The sequence below is a fragment of the Dermacentor albipictus genome, chromosome 6, assembly GCF_038994185.2.
Source record: "Dermacentor albipictus isolate Rhodes 1998 colony chromosome 6, USDA_Dalb.pri_finalv2, whole genome shotgun sequence".
Lineage (NCBI taxonomy): Eukaryota > Metazoa > Arthropoda > Arachnida > Ixodida > Ixodidae > Dermacentor > Dermacentor albipictus.
The window spans coordinates 117,898,553-117,925,235 of NC_091826.1; the positions used below are offsets into that span (position 1 = coordinate 117,898,553).

The window sequence follows — 26,683 nt, forward strand, 5'->3', positions numbered from 1 at the left end:
GTATCATGGGCCCTGAGTGATAATAAGTATTTTCGATAGAAAATTACTGGCATGAAGGGAAGGTGAAGACAATTAACTGGAATTTCAAATTCAGGGGACAGTAGTGTCAGTGTTTAAATTCGCCTTGCGGCAACTTCCGGTTGACACTAGCCTGAGTAAACCATAATCTCTGGAATATTGATCTAAACAAAACAAGCGATAATTTCTGAAATGGAAATTTTACCTGGGCCCAGAGAATCTTCTTTTAGGAATGTTATGTGTAGATTTGTTTTACCACTGAGGCAATATAAATCTATTGAGGCTAAAAAATTGAAGTAGAGTTCCACTGCAATGATGTCAAAGATCTTATGGTCAGGATAGTACTGTAATAGAAACAAACTTCTCGAATATGCTCTCCTGGAAACCATTACTAGGCGGATATGTTTCGGTATTTTTCTTGGGTATCAAACAGGAAGCACTGTTTAATGGGGACCGGCTACGTTTTAGATCTCGCGCATCGAGGTACACGTCAGTAGAGACTGCAAGCGTGACATGTGAAGTCTCCTGGGACCCGCAAACACTTAAAGATATCACGGCTGTCATCATAGGGAAGCACACTGCAGTTATTGATACTGCTTGCTTCTTTCGCAGTTGGCAGCTTGGAAGTTTCGAGAGAAGTTGCTGAAGCCACCTTTGCTAGGTTAGCCATCTAGTACTATTTAGCCGGCATAAGCATTCAGAGAGGCTGCTAAGTAATCTGTCAATTACATTTTTTACTGGCTTGTCCACTGTGGCTTAATCTGTCTGTAATGTGTGTACGTACATGTGTTGAACGGGGGTGGGAGATTTGGATGATTTTGGAGATAACTTTAAGCAGGGTCTTTTTTTCGTGTGTGCGGAATCGCATGCTTCACATAGATCTACTATTTCTGTGGGTGTTAAATACCTCATAATCAATTTCAGACCAAAATATGGAGTAGAAACGTGTTGTCTCGTCATTTCTTTTATTATGTTTTACAATCAAACAGGCAAATTTCGCAGCAGTTCAGTAGGACAATGATCCCCACTAGAAGTCCTCACAATCGAACAATGGTCCGACACCGGTCCTCACGAAAAGAACATCGTAACTAGCGCTTGTTGTGAGAGAGATTCTAGGTTTCGATATGACTCTGGTTTTATGACTTGCTCATTATAGAAAAACGAAGAAAATAAAGAGTGCTAGCGACATATATAGGCATATGTTTGCACCTTAGAGTATTTCCTAAACGTTACGCCGAAATAAAATTACACAAAGTAAATGAAAGAAGCAGAGTGGGTTCGACGTATACAGTAAGCGCTTGCCCCGTGCAGGGCGTTTATTAGCAGTATTCGTGTATTTTGCGTCATTTCAAATACGAGTACTAGATGCCATGTCATTAGCTCGGCGGCTACTTCGACGAACAGAGCTAAGCAAGCCGCATTACGTGGCCCGCTTGTACGTTCAAAGGCCGTAGTGCACAAAACACAGTTTGTGAAAGTTGCCAACGTTAAAAAAAGAGATTGGCGATGGCACAGAATGCTTCGATTGCTTTGATCTATCTCTTTGACCCCAAAGTCAACACACAGGATTTACTGCACAAAAGGCAACAGCGCTTGGCGAGTCGATACTGCATAGTGACAGTATATGAGAGCAGCAAACAAATAGCAACAAGGACAGTCCTTGCCCCACTCTCACTGTTTTCGAAGCACTAATGCACAGTCGAACAATGAAGGCCATGCGCGTATGTCCACGTAGTAGAACGATGTCGGTTGCTGCAGTGTGGCAACATAGTTCGTTCACTGAAACAGCGTGGGCCTTTCGTGCGGTGGGAAGTGCCTATGACTGAGGCCCGCCATCCTCGTGCCTGAGATTGAAGGAAGCCGCGACAACGTTGATCATGGCCACCACGGTTGCGATGACGGTTGCCACATTGGTGAGCAGCTCCACGCGTCTCTGGTGGCACTCTTTCGAGAGGTCCAAGAATCCAACGACCACGAGAAGCCCCATTTGTATAACCTGGAAGGAATTGTACAAGACTTCGTTGAGACTTCAGTGTCATTGCAGTGCCCAGTGCTGTGCAAACCAACGTGCCAGCTGTACGTGACCCGTGCGGCTTAACCACTGGCTCGGTCGCGACAAGATTTCGCGGATAGGTAGGCATTTGAAGCGAACATTTCTTACCCTGTTTGGGTGTATTTCTATATTTTACCCCCACTATACCCCCACTCTAAGGTGAGAGCGTAGCAGGAGGACAATATAAAAGTGCTAGAAATTTACAAATGTGCCTCCAAATACGGCTTTACCAGCAGAGGACTTCCTAAATTAAAAAAATATGTATACTTGAACGTTTTTTCAAATATGCTCACTGTGCACACAGAAAAATGAAGCACAACCGCCAGCGCAGTATTGTACTTAGATGCAAAAACGAGAAAGAAAAAGTAGACAGGTGCAAAATATGAACTCTGTAATGTGCAGCAGCATATGCTCGCCAAGCAAACCGACACGCATTGGCTGCTCATAACCAGCAAGTATTAAAAGAAGGAAATTAAATACTATAACGGCCAGTATCTAAGAAAACAGAAATAGCCTTAAAATTAGTGAGTGCGCGCGGATCATTTTGCCTTTAATGTGTAAGTACGCGTCGCGTGGCGGTAATGTGAAGTATAAGTGTAAACTTTGAAGAAACAAAACTGTGGTGCGGTCAATTTGAAGGCCGCCTCGTGCACCACCTATAGAGGCGCCACTGAAAGCCACCTAGCGGCCACTTCCAACAATACACGCGGGAGCAGTAGCAGACGACAACCCTTTGCAGCAAGGATGGCTGAAGTTCGCGGCTGCGATTTCTCCTTTGTTCGGGTGCCAGGCTGCTTCTTCTGCGGTGACAGCTGTAAGGAAGATGCTGACCTCTGTGCGAGCGGGTATGAACACGATGTTACCGGTGTTTGGGACAACATGGTCCACATACGCGCAAGGTGTGTCCCGCAGACAAACGCCATGGAGCCCATTTACATGACGTGGAGCTCATGTTGACTAGCCGATAAATTTTGTTGAGTGATGCGATCTCTCGATGGTTTTTTTTTATTCTACCCTTGCCACAATGCTGATTCTGTACCTGAATAATAAGCACCCGTCGTTAGTGCAGACTTATATCAAACAAATCCGCACGGTGCAATCTCTGCATATGCCGTTGTGATTTTTATGCCGATGAATACATGTGACATCGCCGAATAAATGCAGTCGAAGTCGCCTCAAAAAGAGTAATTGCCAATTTATTGATGGAAACGCGTACACTAGCCAACGAAGTCACCAAACACACGGGTTAATAAAAGCGCGTGTTAGTGTTGTACCACCGATGCAATTCTGCTGCATACGCCGATGAACTACCGTTCCCTCTGCAGTTTGTGCAATTTTAAATTCCCCAAGGGAGCTGCTTGGAAACGTAAAAAGCTAAAGACTGACTAACTTTTCAGTACTTTTTATATTACTAGAGAGAGCTAGTGCCACATGGTATATTTAAAGCCAGAGCAGCGCCAGTCAAGGTAGATGAACGCTGGCGGCAAGGCCCGGTTTAGTCGTCTGCAGCGTAAGTATAAGAAAGAATTCAATTGAGTACAAAACTCACATGCAAGGGACTACGTTGTGAAACACACAAATCACTCGGCGTGTTAAGTTTGCTCAGGCAGCATCGAGGTGTGATGACTTCCCAAACGGGACGCGAACTTTTCAACGAGAAATGGAACAAAAATACCGTATGCAGCAGCTATTAGCAATTCTCGCCCTGAGCTACCTATTTTCTAAACACATTTCCAAAAACGCAAACAATATCTAAGATGCCCTCGGGCGAGAAGAATAAAGCCGTTAAAGAAGAACTTCCATGGTATCATTCCGATAAGACACAACGTGATTTATACCCCTTACAAACAAGGCAGGGTGAAAACTTCGTAGCTCAAAAGAATCGACAAGCGTTATGCATGGAGCAACTAGCAACAGTTAAACATGTGCGAAGCCACGCATAAAATAGATGTAAAAACATGAAGTGCGCGACAGCTGATGCGAGGATTTACCGCGCCACATGAGACCAACAATTTCAGTTCTTGCAAACTTCAGTAGCTTTAACATACAACGCAATGCGCTCGTGCAGTCGTGCTGCCTAGCTAGCGCAACGCGGTAAAGAAGCGGAAAGCAATATAAGCGGCAAACAGCATTCCGAACTTTAGCGAAATGCCTTTAAACCGCATGCTGCACTGCAGACGAACTTCGTTGCTCATGCGTCTAACTATGATCGAGTGGAAGAAAACACCGACGAGACAAAATAAAGGATGAGAACAAGAAATTTCGCTTCGAAGCGACGATCTATTATTGCTACCGTTGCTCCCGCTGATGAGGCTTTGCCAGGAATAATTAGAACCGTATCGCCGGCACGTTTTCACCGGTGTTTGAGCCCCCCACCCTGCAACAATTCTTCTTCGACATTCCCTGAAGCTTTGGCCGCCCCACACGTGCGAATGGTGTTGCCTATCTTGCTCTGAAAACGTGAATAAGACAGAGAAGCACGATCAACGACACAACAAACTACGGCGCGCGCCAGGCTCCTCTCCCGCGCGTTCTGCGCAAGGCCGCCACCAGTGGCGCGTCCGTCGGCGTGCACGGTGCGTATACCACGCCTCGATTGCCGCAAATGGTGCACTTGTTTTGTTCCCCTAACTTATGCATGTCCAGCTTAGCAGTGTCGCAGGTGACGAGCATTTCTTATTCATTCTACACAAATATTATGCAAGTTTGATCACAGATTTAATCCGGAAGATCTCAAATTAGGAGCGATTTTCATGATTTAAAATATTGGGAGCGCGTTAAAGTGTAACTGCCTCCACGTCTTTCGTATAAACAACTGCCCTGATAGTGGTAATGAAAAGTTAATGAATGAGTTTTGTTAAATTACTATTCCGAAGCCCCACGTTATTTGCAGCAAAGTATGCCAGCCTCGCCTAAGGACCTCCTCTGCAAGAACGCTGTCTTGGCTACGCTCGTAGTCTTTCTTTTTTAAAAAGTACGTATGGTGTAAAAAAAAACAGAACAAGACAGTATAGATATGCGAACACTTCTATTTTTTAATAAGCGGTCGATCCTGATTTCGAAACAAATTGGTTTCAGATCACAGTGCTCAATATGACAGGCTGATATTTACCTCGAAAGCCGTGTTCAAGTGGCACAGCGCCAAAGGCAGTATGCGGCATTAAACTCTGTAGACATCTCAAAAGCTTATGATAGTGCTGAGCATGTGATATTGCACAATCAGCTGCGGAACATGAATTCTCCAAATACCTTCAAGCATGGATTGCAGAATATTTAAGGAACATAAAATTTTGTTGCTTCCAAAGCGGCATTTCATCGGCTAGATACGCGGCGACAAAAGACGTTCTACAAGGGGCAGTACTTTCTGCAGTCTTAACACTCTAATGCGCTCTATCCCATGTGATAATGCCGAAGAAACTTACGTGTATGCTGATGACACAGCGTTTTTCTGGTCGGTGAATGGCATCCAAAAGCTTTATAAAATGTTGCAGCCATGCTTGTCTGTTATAGAAAGATGGCTTGATGCGATGCATCTCCGTCTCATCGTGCTCGCATTTTCATTAAAGAACCCCATATATATTTCGCCATCTTATTATCTAGATATCGTCCCACAAGTAAAGATTGTCAAGTATCTTGGCGTGACATATGACTGTGCTCTGTCTTGGAAGGCGCACCTTGAATATATTGCGAAGGGTGTTCGTGCGATTGGTTTGCTGCGTTCTCTGAGCAATAGTCGATCAGGAATGCGAAGAAGAACGCTGTCATCACTGTACCGCATGTATGTTCACCTGGCATTGGAATTTGGGTGTATTTTACTCTGGAGCTCCTACATGTAAACTTCGCCACCTGGTTCTTCTGGAGAAGCAGGCCTTGCAACAATATTTAGGGCTGCCTAAGTTTTTAGCAAATGAAGTTTTACATCTTATAGCTAGAATCCCTTCGCTGGTTACGCACTTTTGATGGTTAGCTGCATAAACATATTTAATGCTATATTTATCCCCCAATAAGCCGTACACAAACAGTTTTTTATCTCCCAGCGGTATTTGTTTTGTTTTTCTTGTAATGGCCGCGTTTCAACACACCTCAAATTATTTTTATGAAAACTCTCCCAGACAAGTTAAACTTACAAATTCGGGAGGTGGCTCCTGTTTGTTGCAACAGCAATTCCATTAAAGTTCAGTTCGATGATATTTTCCCTAAAAACGCGAAGTCACTATCTTAGCGCATGCTAAGCTTTATCTAAAATGATTACTTTTTCTACATACCGATCAAGACAGTTATTGCCACTGACGCTTCCCAAAATGAATAAGTTTCTTTGTTTTCTTCCTAAAATGAAGAAAAGTGGGTATTTGGAATACTTTCTCCTATTCTTGATTGCTCGTTTTTTGTTCACCTTCAAGACTTCGTACGGATCTTTTTAGCAGAATTTTTAGGCCTCCATAAACTAATTACATCAACACGTTCCACAGTGGTCGTGATGGATTCTCTGTCTGTGTGCTCCTCCCTCCCTTATTTAAGTACTCTCAGGTTTTCCGAGCTTTTACATTGTTAGTGCTCTATTATTAGATTGGTTTGGGTACCAGGACACAAATGCAAATGAAATGGCAGATTCCTTGGTGAAAGCGTCTCTGAATGGCCCAGTCATTTAAGTCCTACCGGTATCAGCTTTCGCCATAGGGGTTAGATGTCCGAGGTAAATGATGCACTATGAATATTGCGCTTCTTCAAGAAACTCCTGAAATTTTCGTCACTTGTCGCATTGCAATAGCAAACTCTGTCAAGCGCAAGCACTTGAAGCTGCACTTGAAGCTGACTACGGTGTCACTGTGTATCAATAGGAACGCCTTCGCAGACTGCGTGACATTGCCCACAGAAACAGTTCTGTAATGTGTGTATGTGTGTTCTTTTGTCGGAGTCTTTTTTCATTCTTTTTCTCTCTCACACCTATCGCATCTCTTTGCTCCTTCTCCCTGTACTTGGTAGCCAACCAGCAATAATCTCTGGTTAAGCCCGCTGTCTTTCCTTTGCCTTTCTCCATCTCTCAATCTCTAAAATTTTTACAAAGACCTGGGGGCTATTTTGTAAGAGTCCACCTAGTGGACCATCCATTTCGACAGCCGCTGATCGGCTGGGGCCGCTCGTTTCCTCCTCGCCCCGCACATCTCCGTGCAATCAGCACATCAGCAGGGGCCACAGTCCACAAGGTGGACTCTTACAGAATACTGGCTCACTCACTGAACTTTCTCTCTTAAAAAAATAAAACAATCGATCATTTTCACATCGATTGTCAAAGATTCTTATTTGCGAAAAAGAACGTTAGAAACCATCCCGTCTTCTTAGATTAGACCTAAATGTTCAAAATTTACTGTCTTTGGGTGCCTCGACAGTTGGGCACCACAACAGGAAGCTTGGCGATGCCATCCAAAATTTTATTGCAGGGTCAGAAATATTTCTACTATAAGATCAGAGCTTACGGTTTCGTTATATTTCTACAAAACCAAATAGATTAGCTGTACTTATTTTCAGTTATTTCTTCGTTATATTAAAATCGTAAGCTAGAACCAATCTGTTATTTCCCATATACCTATTCACAAGTTTTGTTTACATCATTTCATAATTGTTTTTTTTTCTTGTTATGTTGAACTGCCCGGTTCTTGGTCAATTCCCCAGAGCGGGTATGTGCCACTAACATCTAGGCTCTACGCCTACATCTTTATATTTTGTGCATGCAAACTGTGTGTATACGCTAATATCCTGGCATTCTGTTTCTTCATCTTTGTAATGGCTGTACCTGTTACGACCACTATCGGCACCACTGCCATGTCTGGGAAAGAAGGGAAGCAACTAGCGTCACATATGGGCACATACCTCTCTTCAAGTACAGTTTATCAGTTTATCAGTTATCAGGTCAGGTAAAATAGCCACCGTTATTGAAAGCGGGAGCCAACGTTCAGACAAGTGAACTTGTCTTTTTCAAGGCGACATATGTTTTCCTCGGCACTGTATAGATAGGTAGGGTTCTTCTAAGGGAGAGAGGGGGTACCGCGGATGAGTGCGGTACTGTGTATTAACGGCGAGGGTGTAGAATTGAGAGTAAATGAGTGCTGCGAAAAAGGCGGGTCAAAAAGTCACACGTCAACGGCCATGTGTCAGTCGGCGTGTCAATGGCGTGCACAGCACCCCTCTATTACCTGCTTCGCTGGTGGTCGTGGGCTATCCTGTCTGTGAAAGAGATAATAGAAGGAGAGGCAGAAACCAGTGCTCAGGAAAAAGAAAAAGAAAAGAAAAGAAAGAGGAAAATATATGTAGGAATACGGAAATGGAATAAATAACTATATAAATAAATAAAATGAAAGAAAGGAGAAGGAAGAAACAAAAAAGAAAAAAAGAAAGAAAAGAAGAAGAAGGAAAAAGAAGGAAGAAAACCACTAAGCAACCAAACTAAGTGTTGTTGCCTATAGCTTGAAATTTAGCATAGCGAATAGATTCTAACGTCTCCTTTGAAATGTATATGCCTACTGGTTGCAATGCCTTGAACTTACGGATAAGGTATGATCCTCTTTATTTTCTTTCTCGTTCAGAGCGGAAATTTCACTAAGATGTAGAGTTTAAGTTCATCAAAGTTATGACCTGGTTGGTTGAAATGCTCAGCAACGGCTTTGGGAAGCTTCTTAGCTGTATCCGCGCGATGTCCGTTTAATCTGACATGTATTGATTGTCCCGTTTCGGCAATATATTGTTTCTTACAGAAGGAACATTAAAGCATATAAATCGCATCCGAACTTGTAAAAGTAAAGCTACTTTTGACTTCGTGTGTATAACTATTTGCGGTGCTTTTAATTTTAATGTTACTTTGAAAGTGCCTGCAGGTTTTGCACCTGGGGCGACAACATGCTTCTATTACGGGGGCATGGTGTTGGATGACTTTTGTGCGCACTAACATGTCTTTAGCGTTTCTGTTGTAGCGATAGGTAACCGTTTGTACATCCGGAAACGCTTTTCTCAGATGCTCGTTTCTTGAATATTGGGTGACATTTTCGTAGGATGTTGTTTTTGTTTGGGAGTGCATTAGAATATTTCGTTATGAAGGCTGGCGGTATGCCAGATTCTGGTGCAGGCTGTTTCTTAGCTAATTCCGAATGTCTCTCCTATACTGACGCGACATCATAAGCTCTATCGAGAACAACTTGTAGATAGTTTCTTTCTGCTGGCGTTGTTTTAAGGTCATTTAGGCGGTGAATATAATCGTTGTCTTCGTTGCAGATTCTTCTTATTCGTTTCGCTTGTCCGACAAAAATTTCTTGCTTGCAGTGTCGCGGGTGATGACTGTTGTAGTCTAAATATTGCTGGATATCCGTTGGCTTCCGGTAAAGTGTCGTTCTCAGTTTTTCGTTTTCTATGTAGACCATCGTGTCGAGGAAGTTTATTTGACTAGGAGAGTGGTGAGCATTAAACATAATATTCGGGTGAAAGTGATTGAAATGGCTAATCAAGTCGGTTAACGCGCTTGTGCCGTGTTCCCATACTATAAATATGTCGTCGATGTAATGAAGAAAGGTATGGGGTTTTAAAGGGTAAGATTTCAACAGGCTCTGCTTCAAGCTGTCCCATGAAAATTTTCGCATACGTAGGAGCGAATGGTGTTCCCATGCTAGTGCCGAAAGTTTTCAGGTAGTGAATGGAATTGAATTCGAAATAGTTGAGCGTGAGAACTAACCTAAGGAGCGATAGGTAAACTTCAGGAACGTGCGCTTGGGGATTGATTGCGAGGGATTTCGATACGGCTTCAATTCCTTCACTCATGGTTATGTTTATGTAAAAGGCAGCAACATTCAAAGCGACTAGAATATAGCGAGGCTGGAAAGGATTTCGTTGGCGTTGATGCCGTAGATAATTCGAAGGAAGTGCGGCGTGTCTTGAACAGAAGATTGGAGGGTAGTGGGGATGTTTGACAGGTGGTGATTTAAGAATTTAGATAGTGACTCGGTAGGTAAGTTTTATTAGATACAATAGGCCGACCTGAGATTTCTGGTATAAGCATTGCTTTGATGGGAACTTTATGTATTTTAGGAAGAAGATAAAAGCAGCCTGCTGCTTTGTTTTGGGGCATCATAAAGCGATATTCAGATTGCGTGATTAGTTTCCTGGACAGGAGCTCCGCTATTGTGCTTTGTACAGTATTGCTGTAGTCTGATGTTGGGTTAGAGTCGAGTTTTCTGCAGTGGGTGTGGTTTCTCAGATGATTAGAGGCCTCATTCTTACACTTTTCTATAGGCCAGATACTGCCGCCTTTGTCTGCTGGTTTTATTACAATATCATTCCTTTCTGCAAGTTCCTTAAGGATTTGGTGCCGAGTGGGGGACAAATCTGTCAATGCCGCGCTGACTCTAGAATTTCATTGGAGATTAGCTTTATGCATAAATACAGGTCTGGGTACTGTTCGGCTTCCGGTGTCCACGTGCTAGGTGGTCTAAGAGAGGCTCTATCCTCTTTTCCTACGTCTGGCTTATCGAAAAAGAACTCCTTGATGCGCATGCGTCTTGAAAACTCTGTTATATCTTTGTGGAGTTCGTAATCGTTTACTGCGTTCTTCGCCGGAGGGAACGTTGAACCGCGTTTCAGGATGTCAACTTCCTCGGGACTTAGACTCTGGGATATGTCTACTACATTGCTGCAGTGCTCTGGATGCTCGCCTGTAGGACTGTCGGTGGAGCTACGTGCTGCAGGGGTTACATTAAGTTCTTTGGGTGGATGTGCTGCTCTAATATCTTTGCGCCGGTATTTATCTAGTAATTTTTCCTCCTTAGTTTGGACGAATTGTTTAAGTTCTCTTCTTTCCGGTTAAGTTAACTTTATGCTGTCGAGTTGATCAGAGATTATCATAAGTTGTTCTTTGCAGTGTTCTTCGAGAATGTCAATAAGGGAGAGCGATGCATTTTCTAGGATAGCATTCCACTTTAGTAGTAGCCTGGAGGGTAAAGAACCGAGGGCGCATCTAACCTTAATTCTGAGGCCTTTTGGGATTTTCCTCTGTTTAATGCAGCTAGTGTAAGTTTTTATGCGAAATCTGTAATTTGTTTGTTTGGCGGTGAGTTTGCGGGATTAGAGGAAACTACTACTGCTAAAGAACGACGTGTGGATAATGACACAAACACGAATGCCACAGCGTTGCATCGCGGGTGGACGTACCGAACAAACCTGGTTTATGCTCTTGACTTCCGTCCCAGTATTACTGCAAATGGTCACGGGATTCTCAATAATTCTTTGTGTGCGGCACCTTTACCTGCAAGCCAATGGAGAGTGATACCAGGAGCAGGACGGGTGTGTAGAAATCGAAGCCTCGTCCCAACTGGAGCACATGCTTGAGTTGCGCCCCATTCGCCGAGAGCAGCGCCACGTCGAACAGGCCCTCGGAAACGCTCTTTTTGGCCGCGTACCAGTTGCGGTAGCTGGCTTCCGGATCAGGGACCGGTACGGAAAAGAATGGAGACGGAAGGCCCACCGTTCGGTCCACATTGTCGCCTGCCTGCATATGCGCATCGGTGTCAAAAAGCCATTCTGCTGCTTGCCTTCGACAACTAGCCCTGGTGACTACAACTTCGACAAAGAGAACACCTTTGTTCCCAAGCGTCGCTTATAGGCAGGACTGCTGCAACACTGCGCGACGCGCGTTCGTTCCTGATACAATGATGCGATAAAGCTAGCCGGTCTGTGTTGAATGCGTCTGATAATATGGACGTGATCAGCTTTGTAAATCGGTGACCCTTACTTTTGTATCCTTACGGATAATCAACCCGGTAGTGATATTTTCGCCACACTTAGGTACCAGCCACCTTTTCATTTGGCACTTCTTTCCTGTACTCTGCTTTGGGTAAGTTTGTTTTGTACTTTGCTTTGATTGCCGTGAAGCACAACTTCAGGATGAAATAAAATGTAAGCGTCGAGGCCAGGTTCAGGCAGATACAAAAAAAAGCCACTGATAGAGCTTGTTGTCCATGATCCATCGTTCGCACTCTTCAGGTTGGTCAGTTTCTAGCGTTACACCTACAAGTACTTTTTTTAGACTGCATTTGTGCCAGAGCGCGTCTGAAGTAGATAGCGGGCATCCGCTGCCTGTAAGGGTATTTTACATGCTTAACCCAGCCTAGCCTGCTCCCGCTGGCTTGATCGTCTTGCCTCTTGGCTATGCTTTACTTGCTGTGTTATCACCTAGTAAAACAGCTAGCGCCGTCGTAAGGTCTCGGAGTGCCGCGCACATGAGGCGAAGTTCTAGCGGATAACGTTGCTGCAGATTCGCCCAGTAGTGCTACTGGGTGCCTACCAAACTACCATCGTATAGTTTGCCAGTTCCACAAAACGTCTAACTACCAAAGAGCCTCGTGTCATTGAGCCAGAGTTTATGTTTCCTCAAAAGGGTGCACCCTGCCTGAGGTCACGTTACTTGTGTGTCAGCGCTCGTGCATTTTCAATGCCTCTTCTCGCGTTAAGCTACGCGCTCGAGGTCAGCGATTTTCGGTACGCTTTTACAAGTAAAAGTGTGCCTGTAGCTGGCCACCTGCTACTTATGCTCCTTGCAGAGCTACGAGATGAACTATGGGCGCAGAGTATGAGAAAGTGGCTAGAATATATGATTAGAAGTGAGGACGGGCCATCACTCAGCCGTGACTAGCGTTCACAAAGTTTTTTTAAACTGACGTTGCGTGTGTGCTAATATCATGCGCGAGAACGAGAAACTCCTGAGTCCAAACTTCAAAGCCGCCAATGACCTGGCAATACTGTAACATCTGGAGCCGTCATATTATTCTTTTTTGTAGTTGTGCAGATCATCTGCAACTACTGAAGAACTATGGAAATTTTTCCATGATATGACAACATTTTGCATGCAACATTTCATTCCTGAACGTTCTAAACGTGCAGTAAAAAGAAACCCCTGGGTAACACGGGAAATAATACACACGAAAAGAAAACTTAAACGTATGCGAAAGGCTTGCACCCTCCATCCTAGTATCGAACAGAAACATGACATTCATCTTTTAGGTAAAAAGCTCCGGCATAAACCGAAGACGTCTAAAGATAACTTTTATAACTCAACACTGAAACGATTTCTCAAAGAAGCCCCAGATAAGTTTTGGAGGTACTTGGACCTAACGGCTAAGTCGTGTAGCATGCACACAGACAAAAGTAGCCAGGATCAAGCGAAGGCATTTAACTCCTTCTTTTCCTCAGTTTTTACCATCGATCACGGTATTTTGCCTACCATCAATGATTATGCAGACAGACTTCCTATTCGGAATATCAAGATTACAGAAGAGGGCGTTTTCAATCTCTTACTTCACGTTAATATAAAAAAAGTCCCGGTCCTGATGAAATCCCCAATGAATTCCTTTATAGATATGCCGAATGGACATCCAAGTTTTTAACACTAATTTTTCAATCATCCATTTCTAGTGGCTCATTTCCCACTGCCTGGAAGCGCGCAAAAATTGTGCCCATACATAAAGGTGGCCCAACCTCTGGCACTAGCAACTACCGACCGATATCGCTCACGAGCACCTGTTTTAAAATGCTAGAACACATTGTGTCAAAGCATCTGCTCACCTATTTAGATGAACATAAATTAATTTTTCCAGGTCAACATGGCTTTCGCAAAGGCTTGTCCACCGTCACTCAGCTTATTGAACTTGTGCGTAACCTTTCTAGCACAATTAATGCCCGCGGCGAAACTGATATAATATTCTTAGACTTTGCAAAGGCCTTTGACAAGGTGTCCCACAAAAAGCTTTTACTTAAAATCAGTGTTACTTTCAGAAATTCTTCCCTTACGCGGTGGTTCACTTCCTACCTTGAACATAGAGAACAATATGTTCAATTGGGGTATCAGCAGTCTAGTTTATCTCCCGTGGTATCTGGGGTACCCCAGGGTAGTGTCTTAGGGCCCCTTTAATTCTTAGTGTTTATAAATGATCTGCCAAATGACATCACTACCCAAATAAGAATGTTTGCCGACGACTGCATATTGTACAAGAGAATAGAGTCACCAGGTGATCAAGCCGACCTTAAGCTTAACTTACACGAAATTAAGAACTGGTGTGATCGGTGGCAAATGCAGCTTAACCCAACTAAATCGGTTTTTATGTCCATCTCTAGAAAAAAGAATATCTTAAATTTCTCACACCGTATCAACGGTCATGAGCTTGCTCGAGTTAAACAACATAAATACCTAGGTCTTATATTTACACCCGACTTGCGTTGGAATCTTCATGTAAATGAGCTTTGTGCAAAAGCTAACAAAGTATTGTGGGGGCTGAGACGTAACCTACACTGTGCCTCCCCTGAAATTAAAATTATAGCTTACAAAACCTTGCTAAGGCCTATAATTGAGTACGCAAAAATAGTATGGGATCCCTACGCACAAAGTAACTGTCTAAAACTAGAGAAGGTCCAGCGCCTTACTTCTAGATTTATATTTAATAAATACCACCGCTTTCACTCTCCGACTGAATTATGTAAACATTCAAAGCTTCCACCTCTGCAAAAACGTACGGAGTATGAAAGCCTTAAATTCCTGTTCTTTGTAATTCATAACCATGTCAAAATAAAATACGACAAGTACTTCCAAATCAAGACACAGGAAACATCACGGCACAGACACAGTATGTATATACCTCCTCCCACAGTGCACAATGACTGCTTCAGGTATAGTTTTTTCCCCAGGGCAATTCAGCAGTGGAACTCTTTGCCTGACTCAATTGTCCAAAAAAATTAGTTAATGCATTCTTGGAAGCATTACATTGTCTTATGTACCCTGATACACCCTGATGTTTTGTAGTAATATTGTGACAGAATAAGTCAAAATGTGCTCTGTCATTATATTGTTAAGGTGTTTCTATCAGCAGTGCTACTTCACTTTTTTTTCTTTTTTTATAGCATTGTTCAATCGCACTATTGCACTTATCTGTTTATGTATGTTACATCCACTCCTGTAATAGCCCGTCATGGGCTGACAGTATCAATAAATAAAAAAATAGCAACGGGCTGATAAAACGAATGCCATACTAACGTGTCAACATTATCGAGACCGATTGATCGCATGATCGATAATTAATTTAATATTTGGCCTATGATCACTGCTTCAGGACTGCGTAGCAAATTCATTATCAATTCCGCCACGACGGTATTCTCGGCTGCCTTCCTCTACAATATCTAAATTACTACAGGCAGCACATATTGATCGGTATTTCAGACTTTATTGCTGTCTGAGTTATCTTGCAGCATGCGTTCTGCGATATTGCGATGAACTTTCTCCTGCATATTGCGCTCACCGAAATATCACTGGCCAGCAACATCAGTAGATAACAAGTATGCGACATATGGGTTTAGGCATACAGAAAGGATTTGCATGTTGAAACACCGCCAAACTACCCCTTCCTCCGCATGTGCATCTGGCGGTCTTACAAAACAGCTGCGAAAGTGAGTGGCTGTTGCATACAAAGAATGCAAAAATGAAAATAAAATAATCCTTAATGACCTGCAATAAAACCCAGACTAATGAAAGAAACCTGAGGATTCCAGAATGTTAAGGTGGCACGTAGATTGTGCAGTTTCTCGGTAATGCGAGCCTTGTCGCTATGAGTTCCATGCATGTGTATAGGTCACCTTGTGCAACTACTGTTTGTCAACATGACGTGCTTCTAGATGTGAGCGGGAAGTATATTTCAGAGAATGAAGTGTGTGTGTGGCAAACGTACTGAAGTAAAGTGTTTTCACACGTTATAGACAGTTAAAATATTTGTTCCTTTGCGACCATCAATGAGCCATGTAATTGAACTTTAGAGTTCGTGAGAAGTATCTCCATATATGACTAACTGCAGCAGTACAACAAGGCTACGCATTCAAATAAATCAAAATGCGGTGATGTCCCTACCAAAAGGTGGATTTTTTTTGACACATAAATTGTGCAAATGGAGAAGTTAGCGCTTATGCTTTGAAAACATCTGCTTGGAAGACCGTGTGATGCTTTAAGCAACCTAAAGTATGTCATTTTACTCTTTTAGTGAGACCGCGAAATCATCTTTTTCGTAGCAGCCTGTTTCAATAACATGCTGTTACGTAGTCAAGAAAATAGTAAATTCCCGCAGCATGAACCATGGGTCAAAACGCTAGGTCATAGAGAAATAAATTCAACAAGAGGGGACACTCGGCGAAAACTGGCAACAAGAAACACGTCATGCCTATTGTTAATCCCATCGGTTAATTGACGCGAGCATCAGAAAAAAAGAATGTGAAATGAATTTATAGACGCTTTAGTTTGTTAATCTTTCCCACTAAAACTACAAAGTTTTACTTATGAATGAACCGATACATTGCGACTTATTTTTATTGCGTTACCTAGCAACAAGCTAAATGAACGCCAGGCGCGACAGATGCATGCGTCAAGGTCGATCCAAATAGGTCGCGAAGCTTCGGGCGAAAAACGGTTCAGTACACACTGTCACCGACATGGGCAAGGTTGGTTATGGGAGCAGCGATTGAAGCGCGACTATGTTTGGAGGGAACAAACATAGGGAAAGAAAAAAAGCGGTATTTTTTTTTTTAAATTCAAGCGAGACACAGTTAGATTCATTCAACGAAAATAATATTCCAGGTCAATTTTTTATATTCGTGACTAGTAAAGAAAGCACAAGTTTGTTTAATTTTATTGCTATTAATACATACTTTTTTTCAGCGCCCATCGTTACAGGGGGCGATGACGCCGCTACCAATCGCAGTGCAATGCAGCTCTTCAAATGTGCAGAAAGGCGCGCTCGTAAAGTTCACCTGTTAAAATACGCCCCCGACGCGTTGGGCTGTTTTGCTTGTCGACGTTTGTCTGAATTTGGTGAGGCGGGTAGCTTCATCGCTTCTTAACCTGTTCAGTCAAAAGTAGTGAGTTACGACCGCCAGATAACTGTTTTAGCTGTTTTCTTGCGACTGCGCTGGCCGACGGGCTTGGCGTCCGACGATAGGACCAGCACTCTATACCTAAAGCTTTCGTCGACCTCCAAAGAAAGTACGGTCTGTGCAGGGGCGCGATTTCGACAGCCGTACGGCTGCCCTTTTCCTGCATCGCTTTCCGCGCTGAAAGCTCGAAACGCCCATCAAGTCGAATGGTGGGGCATTTGAAAATATAGCGCTAAAGGTAGGTCACCAAAACAAGTTTTGCGCCTTCCAAAACAAAATGACGTCACTTGTTTTTAACGGTTATGGCGTCACATTCTTCTTTCTTCCTCCGGAAGTGTGCCCTCCTCATACAGATGGCGCTAAGCCCCATGAACCGCCGATGAACTACCATGTTTGGAACGTATGGGATCCTATGGGAGCTTTGCTACCAGGTACATTTACATTGTATGCGTCATGCGCCAGACAGGCCACCGAAGTCAGCGGGGCAGGTTGGGCATGTGAAGTTCGTCTGTTCGGCGACCCGTCTCTTTTGGATATAGTGTGTTTGTTGGGCTCCCGTCGTATTCTTGCGTTCCTTCTGCACTTCGACCCGGCACCACTGCACTATTTGACTACGGCGTGGAGAGAAATTTGGTTTGACACTCTGCGACGCATTTCAAGCAATTTTGGCTTTTACGGCACAGAACCGAGACTTGTGACGCAGTTAGCGAAAAACAGCTCGGCCGTCCTGGCGTAATTAATTTGCGGTAATGACTCGTACTGGGGGACGTTTGCGACGCTTTCTATGAGCCCCAAGATTATTATGACTTATTTCGGTAGTTTTTGCGCACGCTCGCCTTACCCGGCTTTGTGACGCAGTTAGCAAAAAGTACTTCGGCCGTGTGACGCCGTTTCGCAGTACTGACTCTTACCGGGACAAGTTTTGACGCTTTTTCTGACCCACAACAGTATTATAACTAACTTAGTTACTTTTCGAGGTACTTTTCAAGCACACTGGCTGCGTCCGGCGTTGTGACGCAGTTAGCGAAAAGCAGCTTGGCCGCGCAACAGTTTCGCGTGTACTGAATCTTACTCGGACACGTTCGTGACCCACTTTCTGACCCACAAAATTATTGTAATTAAATTCGTTACTTTTTATGATACTTCATAATTTATGATACTTTGGCGCATTATAGTCTGCACGGCTGCTGCGCCATAAAAATCCTAAATCATCATCATTTTTATGATACTTTTGAAGCACACTCACGTGCCTGGGGTTGTGACGCAGTCTGCAAAAAAGTAATACGGCTGTGGTGGCAGTTAGTTTGGCGTGTACAGAATCTTAGTGAGAAATTTTTGACGCTTTATATGGCCCCGCAACATATGCCTTCTTTCGGTACTCACGCTTGCACAAAAGATAACGCCGAGGAGCTCAAAAAACCAACAACTTGAAAATTCTGTCTTCTGAACGACTGAAAACATGCTTTGCGCCCACGCATTTGTCTTGAGCGCGAGTAGAAGACATTCTGCGAGCGTCTAGCATGGTCTGGCTGAGAGCCTGTGTTGTAGCCACTTCTGTGTATATAGCGCACTATCGCGTCGTCTGAGGCCAAGTTGTTTTGCAAACGCGCAGTCACCCGTGCGTTTATGCCCTTAAAGTGCAGAAAATCATGCCCGGGCATGGGGGGAATGCTTGGAAATGAGATGTTTTCTTCATAATTTATGGTACCGCTTGGAATGAGTCGGGTATTTACGACGCCATGTATGTAAAAGCGAACTGCTCTTGTTCGTAATGTCGCCCATTCACCACTTTCGCACGTTTTTCCTCTACACGCAGTATTCCTATACGGTCTAAATACCAAAATGACACGTACTTGTAATCTACTTTTTTCAGCTGATGCCGTCCGGCGGAGGTTCGTACGGGAAACTACTGCTGTTTACCTGGTGCCACAACGTTGGATGAATGCACGAAAAGTACGGAACGAGCATTTATATAGAGCAAAATAAAAGTTTCCTCATTTACAAGGCGTTTTGCGTCTACTTTATGAAATTGCACGTGGCACAGATTCGACGGAGGCTTGTGAAGATCGTTCGCAATCGTTTTAATTAAACGATTCCGCACTCAGACCACGTGCGACTGACTAGCAGAATAGAAAAAAAAGGAAGCGCCTAGTAGCGCAGCCGGCGTAGCGCGTGCCAGCTAGCGTTCAAAACGCTTGCGCCCAAAACCGAAACCGGAAGGAGTTAATCCCATCCGCCTGGTGCGCTACAGTCAATTTGGCAGCTGGGCTCTAAAGAAGTGTCCGCTCTTGTTGAATGTCTCTCTATGGCTAGACTCTATGACGTTCAGTTTTGGCAATTTAAAAACTTGTGCACCAAATGGGCATCATGCAAGGTAATGAAAAACGATGATGACTGGGAAACGTCTAAATTGAGTGGAACAACCAGTGCCCCAGCTTCAACAGCTACCACATTCATATATAATGCTCGCGACTCATGAAGACACGCGTGTTCTTGCCTCAGGACTGTAGTGGGAACGATGCTTGTGTTACTGATGATAAATAATCGAAGGTATCATTATCGAGACACCTGATGCTTTCCTGGTGAATGCTAAATAAAGGTAAGACTCGGTCAAGAGCTTTCACTCAAGCCGATTAATTGGGGGTTGTTTACGTGAAACAGCCCATTTGCTACCATATAATTTTTTTCTTCTTTCCAACTGCCATTTTATGATACTCCAGGGCCTAACCAAAGCTGAAAAAGAAAACGAAAAGAAACATGGGTGCCCCTATGCTCCAGCGGAACTTTCTACATCAGAAAAGTCAAATGCTGGGGAATATTTCACCAACATTAAACCGAGAGCAAAAGAAGGGCCTCACCTCTTTCGGCGCAGCCTTGACGGATGCCAGTTCGGTCATGTCCATGATTATGAATACAGGCACTAGCCGCGCTTCGTAGCGCAACAGAAAGTGCCACTGCTGACTGCGCCTAGCAGTCAGTTGTCGCAAAGTGCAAGCGATTTTCTGTGGGCGCGATGCCAAAGGTTGCGAACAGGTCGAAACAATGTCACGTTTATATTTCTGCTATTGTTTACGGGACGCAGCTCACTACCGCGTCACGCTCTTGGCATGCCCACTATGTTACGCGATCACTCGCATATGCACGGGAGATAACGTCTTCTCTGGGGCCTGTGCAAACACTGAGGATGTGAGCCACTTTTACGTACGGTGAAGGCCAAATCGCTGTCGTTCGCACGCCGAAAATAAGCATGTTGTTATCAGTTGCCTAAACACGCATTGCGTTCTAGCTGTATCTAAGCCTTCCTTCGGGACCTTGCTCTTATCTACGGTAAGTACCGTTCGAAATAATCGCTGTTATCGGCAAAATGATACGAGCTGTATAGTTCCGCCTGCTGATGACATTTCAACTGCATCGCTTCCGCAGTCGCTTTTGCTTGCTCTCACTGCGGCATCGCACACGCAGTCATTGCTTTTAACGCTATTAGCGGCAGGCACGATGCATTTAAATTTGCCCAAATCTTGCGTAAACTCAACTGCACTGCGTAGCTGCGGGCAAAATATTGAATACGATGGCGCCAGCAAAAATTTATATTTATTCTAGTACCGCTCCGCTACATGTAATTGCTAAAATACATTGCACTAGTGCAACACCTGCACGTAGTCTCAACCACTTGATTTCAGTCGGTATGTCCAGGCTACAAAGAAATGCATATTTCTTTCAAGGCAGCAGTACTCTGCAAATTTTGCTCTCAACTGAACATAACAGCGCAGCAGGGCTCTTTGATCGCAATATCCTTTATAATAAAACCTTATTTTTATTGTTCGCAATAATGGTCTGTTCATTAGAGCTACTCAAAGCAGCCCTCTTCAAAGCTGTCAATTAGTCAGGTAAATGATGCAATTAATTTTACACCTAACCGCAGCAAATTCGTACAACAACGTAAATGTCGATCGGGAGTTGTGGGCTTGTGGTCCTTTCTTTTTGTTGCCCTAGAAGAGACTTCATAGTTAAACGGCCGCAAGCCTCTTTGGCCTCTAGCTTTTCTTTCGTTTTTTCTGCGTTCAGATCGTGCCCATAAAACAAAAAGAAATTAAAGTAAAATCAAACCTCGAAAGTTGTAGTACACAGATGTGAAATCTGACTTAAATATTCAGCAACGTTGAAGAAAGGCTATATCATATGTTATTATGTAACCATCCAAGGAATGAAACACAAACGCTAGCCTACCGGCGCTTGAACACATAGTTAGGCCAAAGCTCATCATCCTCCCCGCCACTCCCCCCCCCCCCCCCCCCCCTCCGTCGTGTTACCAACAACCTATATTTACTTGTTTGTTTCTTTATGAAGTCACTTGCTCAGAAGCCGTGCTTTGCTAATTTACTAGTATACTCATTTGCAAAATATCACCTAGTAGTGACGGTGAAGAGCGGTCGCCCGAAAAAGATAAACAGATACACGTGTCAATTCCCCCCTCTCAAAAATGATTGTCCCGATGCTATAAACATAACAGGAGATCGAAAAATAAAATTACAAGTAATAAAAAACGAAGTCTAAAAGTGACACAGTCCAAAAAGAAAGTCCAAAGCTCAGCAATGCAATCTCCTAAAGTTTGTCAGCGCTGGTAGAATGGCTTAAGTCGTACAACATGGACTTGTTCAGGTCGTGAGTTGCGCCGCTGTGATAGCGAAATACTATCTGGCACGACCTCATGGTCGAATGCGCCAATGCGTCGGATAATTTTGTAGGGTCCGAAATAGCGGCGTAAAAGTTTCCCACCAAGTCCTCGTCGGCATATCAGGCTCCAAACCCAAACATGGTCCCCAGGCTCGCATTCCACGTATCGTAGTCGAAGGTTGTAGTGCCAGCTGTCGGTCCGCTGCTAAATCTTGATGCGCAGGTGACGAAGAAGAGGTGATCGCAGCGAGCAGCTTCAGCTTCGAGCTCTCTGCATTTTCTATTTTATTTTCTGTGATCTCTGCAACCAGTGACAAGAAAACTGGGGGACGCCGTCCTCTGCAATGGGGGACCCACACCCCGCCCAGCAATTGGGTCCTGAACGGCCAGTTCGTTATGCCGGTGACATGAGTGACCGCTTCGACCCTAGCATGGTCCCGATTGAGTCATCTGATGGCTCCTCTGCTGATGATATGGGCTCGGACAGCAATTTTACCGTGGTGTCAAGCCGACGTCTCAAGAGAAAGATACGAAGAACATCACCGACCTGTCGCGAGGCGACGAAAAAGGCAAGTGGCAAGCAGTCATACACTATTGCATACGTACCAACTACGACAACAGACAACCTCAACTCACTTACCAGGCAGAGCCTGTCGGAATATTTCGAATGAACTGCCCATGGCCAAATAGAAGAAATACGTGTAAACGCTCGAAAGAACATCCTCTCGCTGGAAGTCAATACACCGACAATATTGGAGACATTGAAAAACGTCACTCAGTTGGGAAGCATCCCTGTTCGCGCATTCCCCACATACGGCAAGGAAGCGGCGACAGGCGTTATCTACTACATGGACATTGTTATTACAGACACTGACCTGGCGAAACTACTCTCATCATCGGCTCCTATGATCAGCTTTCACCGTGTTGGACGATCCCGATATGTGAAATTAGTGTTCCAGTCGGAAACTTTGCCAACACACGTCAAGGTTGGATATGTCAGGCATTCGGTACGTCCTTACGTGCCGAGGCTATTACAATGTCACAAGTGTATGAAACTTGGGCATGTCAGTGCAGTTTGCAAGGCTGCAGTAACATGCAAACGATGTGGTGGACCTCACGGAGACAGCGATTGCAACGTTGCTGCGAAGTGTCCAATTTGTTCTGGTGTCCACGACGCAACGTCAACAGAGTGCCCAAAGATAAGGAAAGAAATGGGTATTCTGAAGAAGATGGGTAGAGATCATTCCACGCACAGGGAAGCGGCAACAACGGGACCGCAGCCCTCCTCGCGTAGAAGGGACGACACCTCAAGTGCAGCATCCACCCCCTCCTTGTCTCCGGAATGAAGAAGCACGTGCCTCAAAGCCTTTGTATGCTACGAAAGTACAAGGCAACTCATCATCGGTCCCAAACACGTCGGAGACTCAGTGGCCCTCGTTACCATAAAGGCCTGCGGGAACGCCCTTATGCACCGCTCCTACACGTAATGAAGAAAATGAAAAGATGGATGATATTGACATCACGAGTATGTTGAAAAATTTGATGGGTTCTATGCGCAGGATTATTTCTGGCCTAAATACCCCGGCTGCCAAGGCTGCCGTGCAGCTACTTGGTGCTGGAACCACTGCTAGTGGTTCTTCACTAAGCAAGTATGGCGGTGATGTTTGAAGAACGGATGCGTCAATCGCTTGTTATGCAATGGAATGCTCGAGTTCTACGCGGTCGTTTGTCGGATTTCCGACAGCGAGTATTTAAGTACCAATTTCCAGTTATTGTTATCTGTCAACCAAATACGGATTCTTCTTTCCGTATTTCTGGATATGTCCAGATGTGGTCTCGTAATGACCAAACCTCAAGCAAAGTGTTAGTTTGTGTACGTCACGATCTGGTGTATTTCAGACATGACGTCCCATCGCATACTATTAATGATTACATATGCCTTACCATAAAACACAGATGACGCACGGTTACAGTGTTTCGAGGATACATCCACCCAAGAGCGAGGATCGATTGCTCGCACCTGATGTCTCTGCTGCAAGCATCGCAAGGTCCTCATATTGTGATTGGTGGCTTCAACGCGCACCATCCCATGTGGGGCAGTCCTTCAATGAATTCTCGTGGCAAATATTTGGCCGACTTCATGTGTAGTCATGTGCTCAATGACGGGTCGCCTACATGTATTCGTGGCACGTACTACAGCAGTTGTCTTGGCCTAACGGCTGTATCAAGAAGCCTTCTGTCTCCAGCATGCTGGTCGACGGATCTAGAGACTCATGGTAGTGACCACCTCCCCACTTACGTTCACTTTAGCTGGTTTCGCCGTTCAGCCTCACGTTGCATTCGTCAAACAGACTGGGTTTTATTTAAGACCTCTGTCGACACCGCCTGTCAGAGTATGACTTCTCCATCCGAAATAGAAGACATCATTGCCTCTACCCTGCGGGACAAAACCAAAGAAGTCAGCATACCGAGGCACAGATCATCGGTCGACATACAATATGAGGCACTTCGTGCAATCCGTCGCCGTGCGGAACGGCGATACAGAACAAAGTCACCGTCAGATCTTTCGAGCAGTCGTCGAGCTCAGCGACATGTTCTTCGACATCTGGAGAAGCTTGACAGACAGCGTTGGAGGGCATTCTGTGGATCCCTAGATCATAGACAGCCTCTATCTAAGATCTGGCGGGTCATCAGGCAACTCGACAACAAAGACACCCATTCCGTGAGGTGGCTCTACATCAACGCCGGACCGAATTGGAGGTAGAAGAGGACTACTGTAAACTCATTGTGGATGCATCTAATGCAGTGACTTCATTCCTTGTCACCATCGGGCCCCCGCCACCTGGTGAGCGACTCGAAGTACCGTTTACGATGCAAGAGCTTGACGCTACGATTTAGGTTTCTCGACGCTCATCGGCACCAGGACCAGACGGAATCACGTATGCTGCACTGTGCCATCTTGGCACAGAATCTTTTTATAATACGACATGGGAGACAGGAAATGTTCCAGATAGTTGGAAATGCAGTCGCGTTGTAGCGCTGCTTAAACCGGGAAGCGTCCTAACGAGCTTTCCTCCTACAGACCGATCGCCTTAGCCAGTTGCGTCGGCAAAGTAATGGAAAGAATGGTCTTGTCAAGACTGGAATAGTTTCTAGCGCGGAATAATTGCTTTCCTGATTTTATGCACGGATTTAGAAGAGAGCTTTCTTCCATTGACGGTGTTATTGACTTGGTCTCCACTGTTGAACGGGAAAGAAGTCGCCGTCGGTTAGTTGGAGCTGTTTTTCTGGACATTAAAGGTGCATACGACAATGTACTCCATTATGCAATCATTGATGCACTGGAAGATTTAGACGTCGGTGGCCGGATATACGCATGGATTGTTAGCTACCTCAGTGGCCGCACGGTGTGTATGTCGACAAATGATGGCGACACCGGACGCGTGTTTCCAACTGCTTGTAGGTACAGCGGTGCGCGGCACTGGCGGAGACGACGGACGTTTGCGCGCATGCGCGAGTAAGAGCGCGTGCGAGAGAGGTAATGTGGGGAGTTTTGCTCCTTGAAAATACGACTCTGCCTAGGTACTACGAGGAGTAAGCGCTTGTCCCTAGGTGAGCCGGCATAAGTCGCGGGGCGGGGTAGTGCTGAACTTACCACCGCAAGTTGGCGGCTCGATGCAATTATATTTATTCGATCATGTTTTACTAATGAAAACAACGTGTCATTATTTTGCATTATTGGCGGCACCTCCAGGACACCAAAGCGGCAACGGGGACATCAAAGCTAGAAGCCGGACTGGTCCGTGGGTTGGGGCTCGCAGAAGCGCCAACCCACGGGACGCCCTGCTTCCAGCTTTGATCCCCCCGCTACCACTTGGGTGCCCTGGAGATCCTGCGCCGCCTGCTTTAATAAAACCTCAGGTGCTCTCCTGAGGCCTTCATTTGCCGGTTACATGTGCCCTCCTGGAGAAGCGCTTGTAAAAAATCCGATCTATCGCCGCGACGAGAAAAGCGACTCGCGACTTACACAACACCAGTCAGAACATTGCCTCTTTAGACACAGCGATCACGTCCGCACCCACTGCCTCACTGCGCGGGCAGCCAGCGGCGGAGCGTATAAACCAACTCGACCGCACTCCGCAATACCGGCATGTCTAGGGGACAAACGAATACAACGCGCGCTAAGAAACCTCCTCCATATTGCATAGTCCGAGTCATATATTCAAGGAGCAAAAGCCCCCAGATTTTTTCTCTCGCGCCCGCTCTTACTCGGGCCTGCGCAGAAACGTCGAGCTCCGTTAAAAGTGCCACGCCCCGCCGTACCTCCCAGCAATTCTAAAAACGCACACCGGACAGTACCATATCCATCGAGGTGTTCCACAAGGGCGAGTTCTCAGTCCAACTCTTTTCAATGTTGCATTGCACGGTGAAGATTAGCACGTATGCGGACGACATGTGCATATGGGCATCTGGTGCCACCCGTCCCCAAATGCGTGCTAGGCTTCAACCTGCTGTGACAATCACAGCTAAGTGTCTGCGGCGTCAAAGCTGCCAACTCTCAACAGAAAAAATGTTCCGTGATTACATTCACGCGAAAACAAATGGCCAGGTATCCGATAATCGTCAACGAAGTAGCGATACCTACGGTTACACACCACAGATTCCTTGGCTTAGTCATCGACCGGGGATTATCTTGGTCAAGACACGTTGCCGCACTGAAGTCAAAGTTGAAGAGTTTTGTTCCTTCGCATCGTTGCAGGAACAAGATGGGGCCCCTCGGGGTCGTCATTACGCCAATTGTACCAAGCTCTATTCCTAGGGCATATACAGTACAGCATGCCGGCGCTCTCAAGCATGGGACTTAGCTGTGTGCGCGCGCTGGAAATTATTCAAGCTCAAGCATTGCGCACATGTTTGGGCCTCCCACGATGTACGTCAACCAATGGAACAATAGCGGAAGCTCGTGCTTGTCCTATTGGGGTATACTTGCTCTGCGAG

At 45.0% G+C, this 26,683-nt stretch overlaps 1 protein-coding gene across 1 annotated transcript; it reads right to left on the reverse strand.

The window, feature by feature from the left end:
• Positions 1 to 966: 966 nt before the first annotated feature.
• Positions 967 to 20,066, reverse strand: LOC135916259 (ninjurin-2-like). Its single transcript, XM_065449580.2, has 3 exons — positions 19,870 to 20,066; positions 11,355 to 11,597; positions 967 to 2,014 (listed from the first exon to the last, which is right to left on the reverse strand). The coding sequence occupies exons 1-3, from the start codon at positions 19,912 to 19,914 to the stop codon at positions 1,835 to 1,837; spliced, it is 468 nt and encodes a 155-aa protein (XP_065305652.1). The 5' UTR covers positions 19,915 to 20,066; the 3' UTR covers positions 967 to 1,834.
• Between the last annotated feature and the right edge of the window lie 6,617 nt (positions 20,067 to 26,683).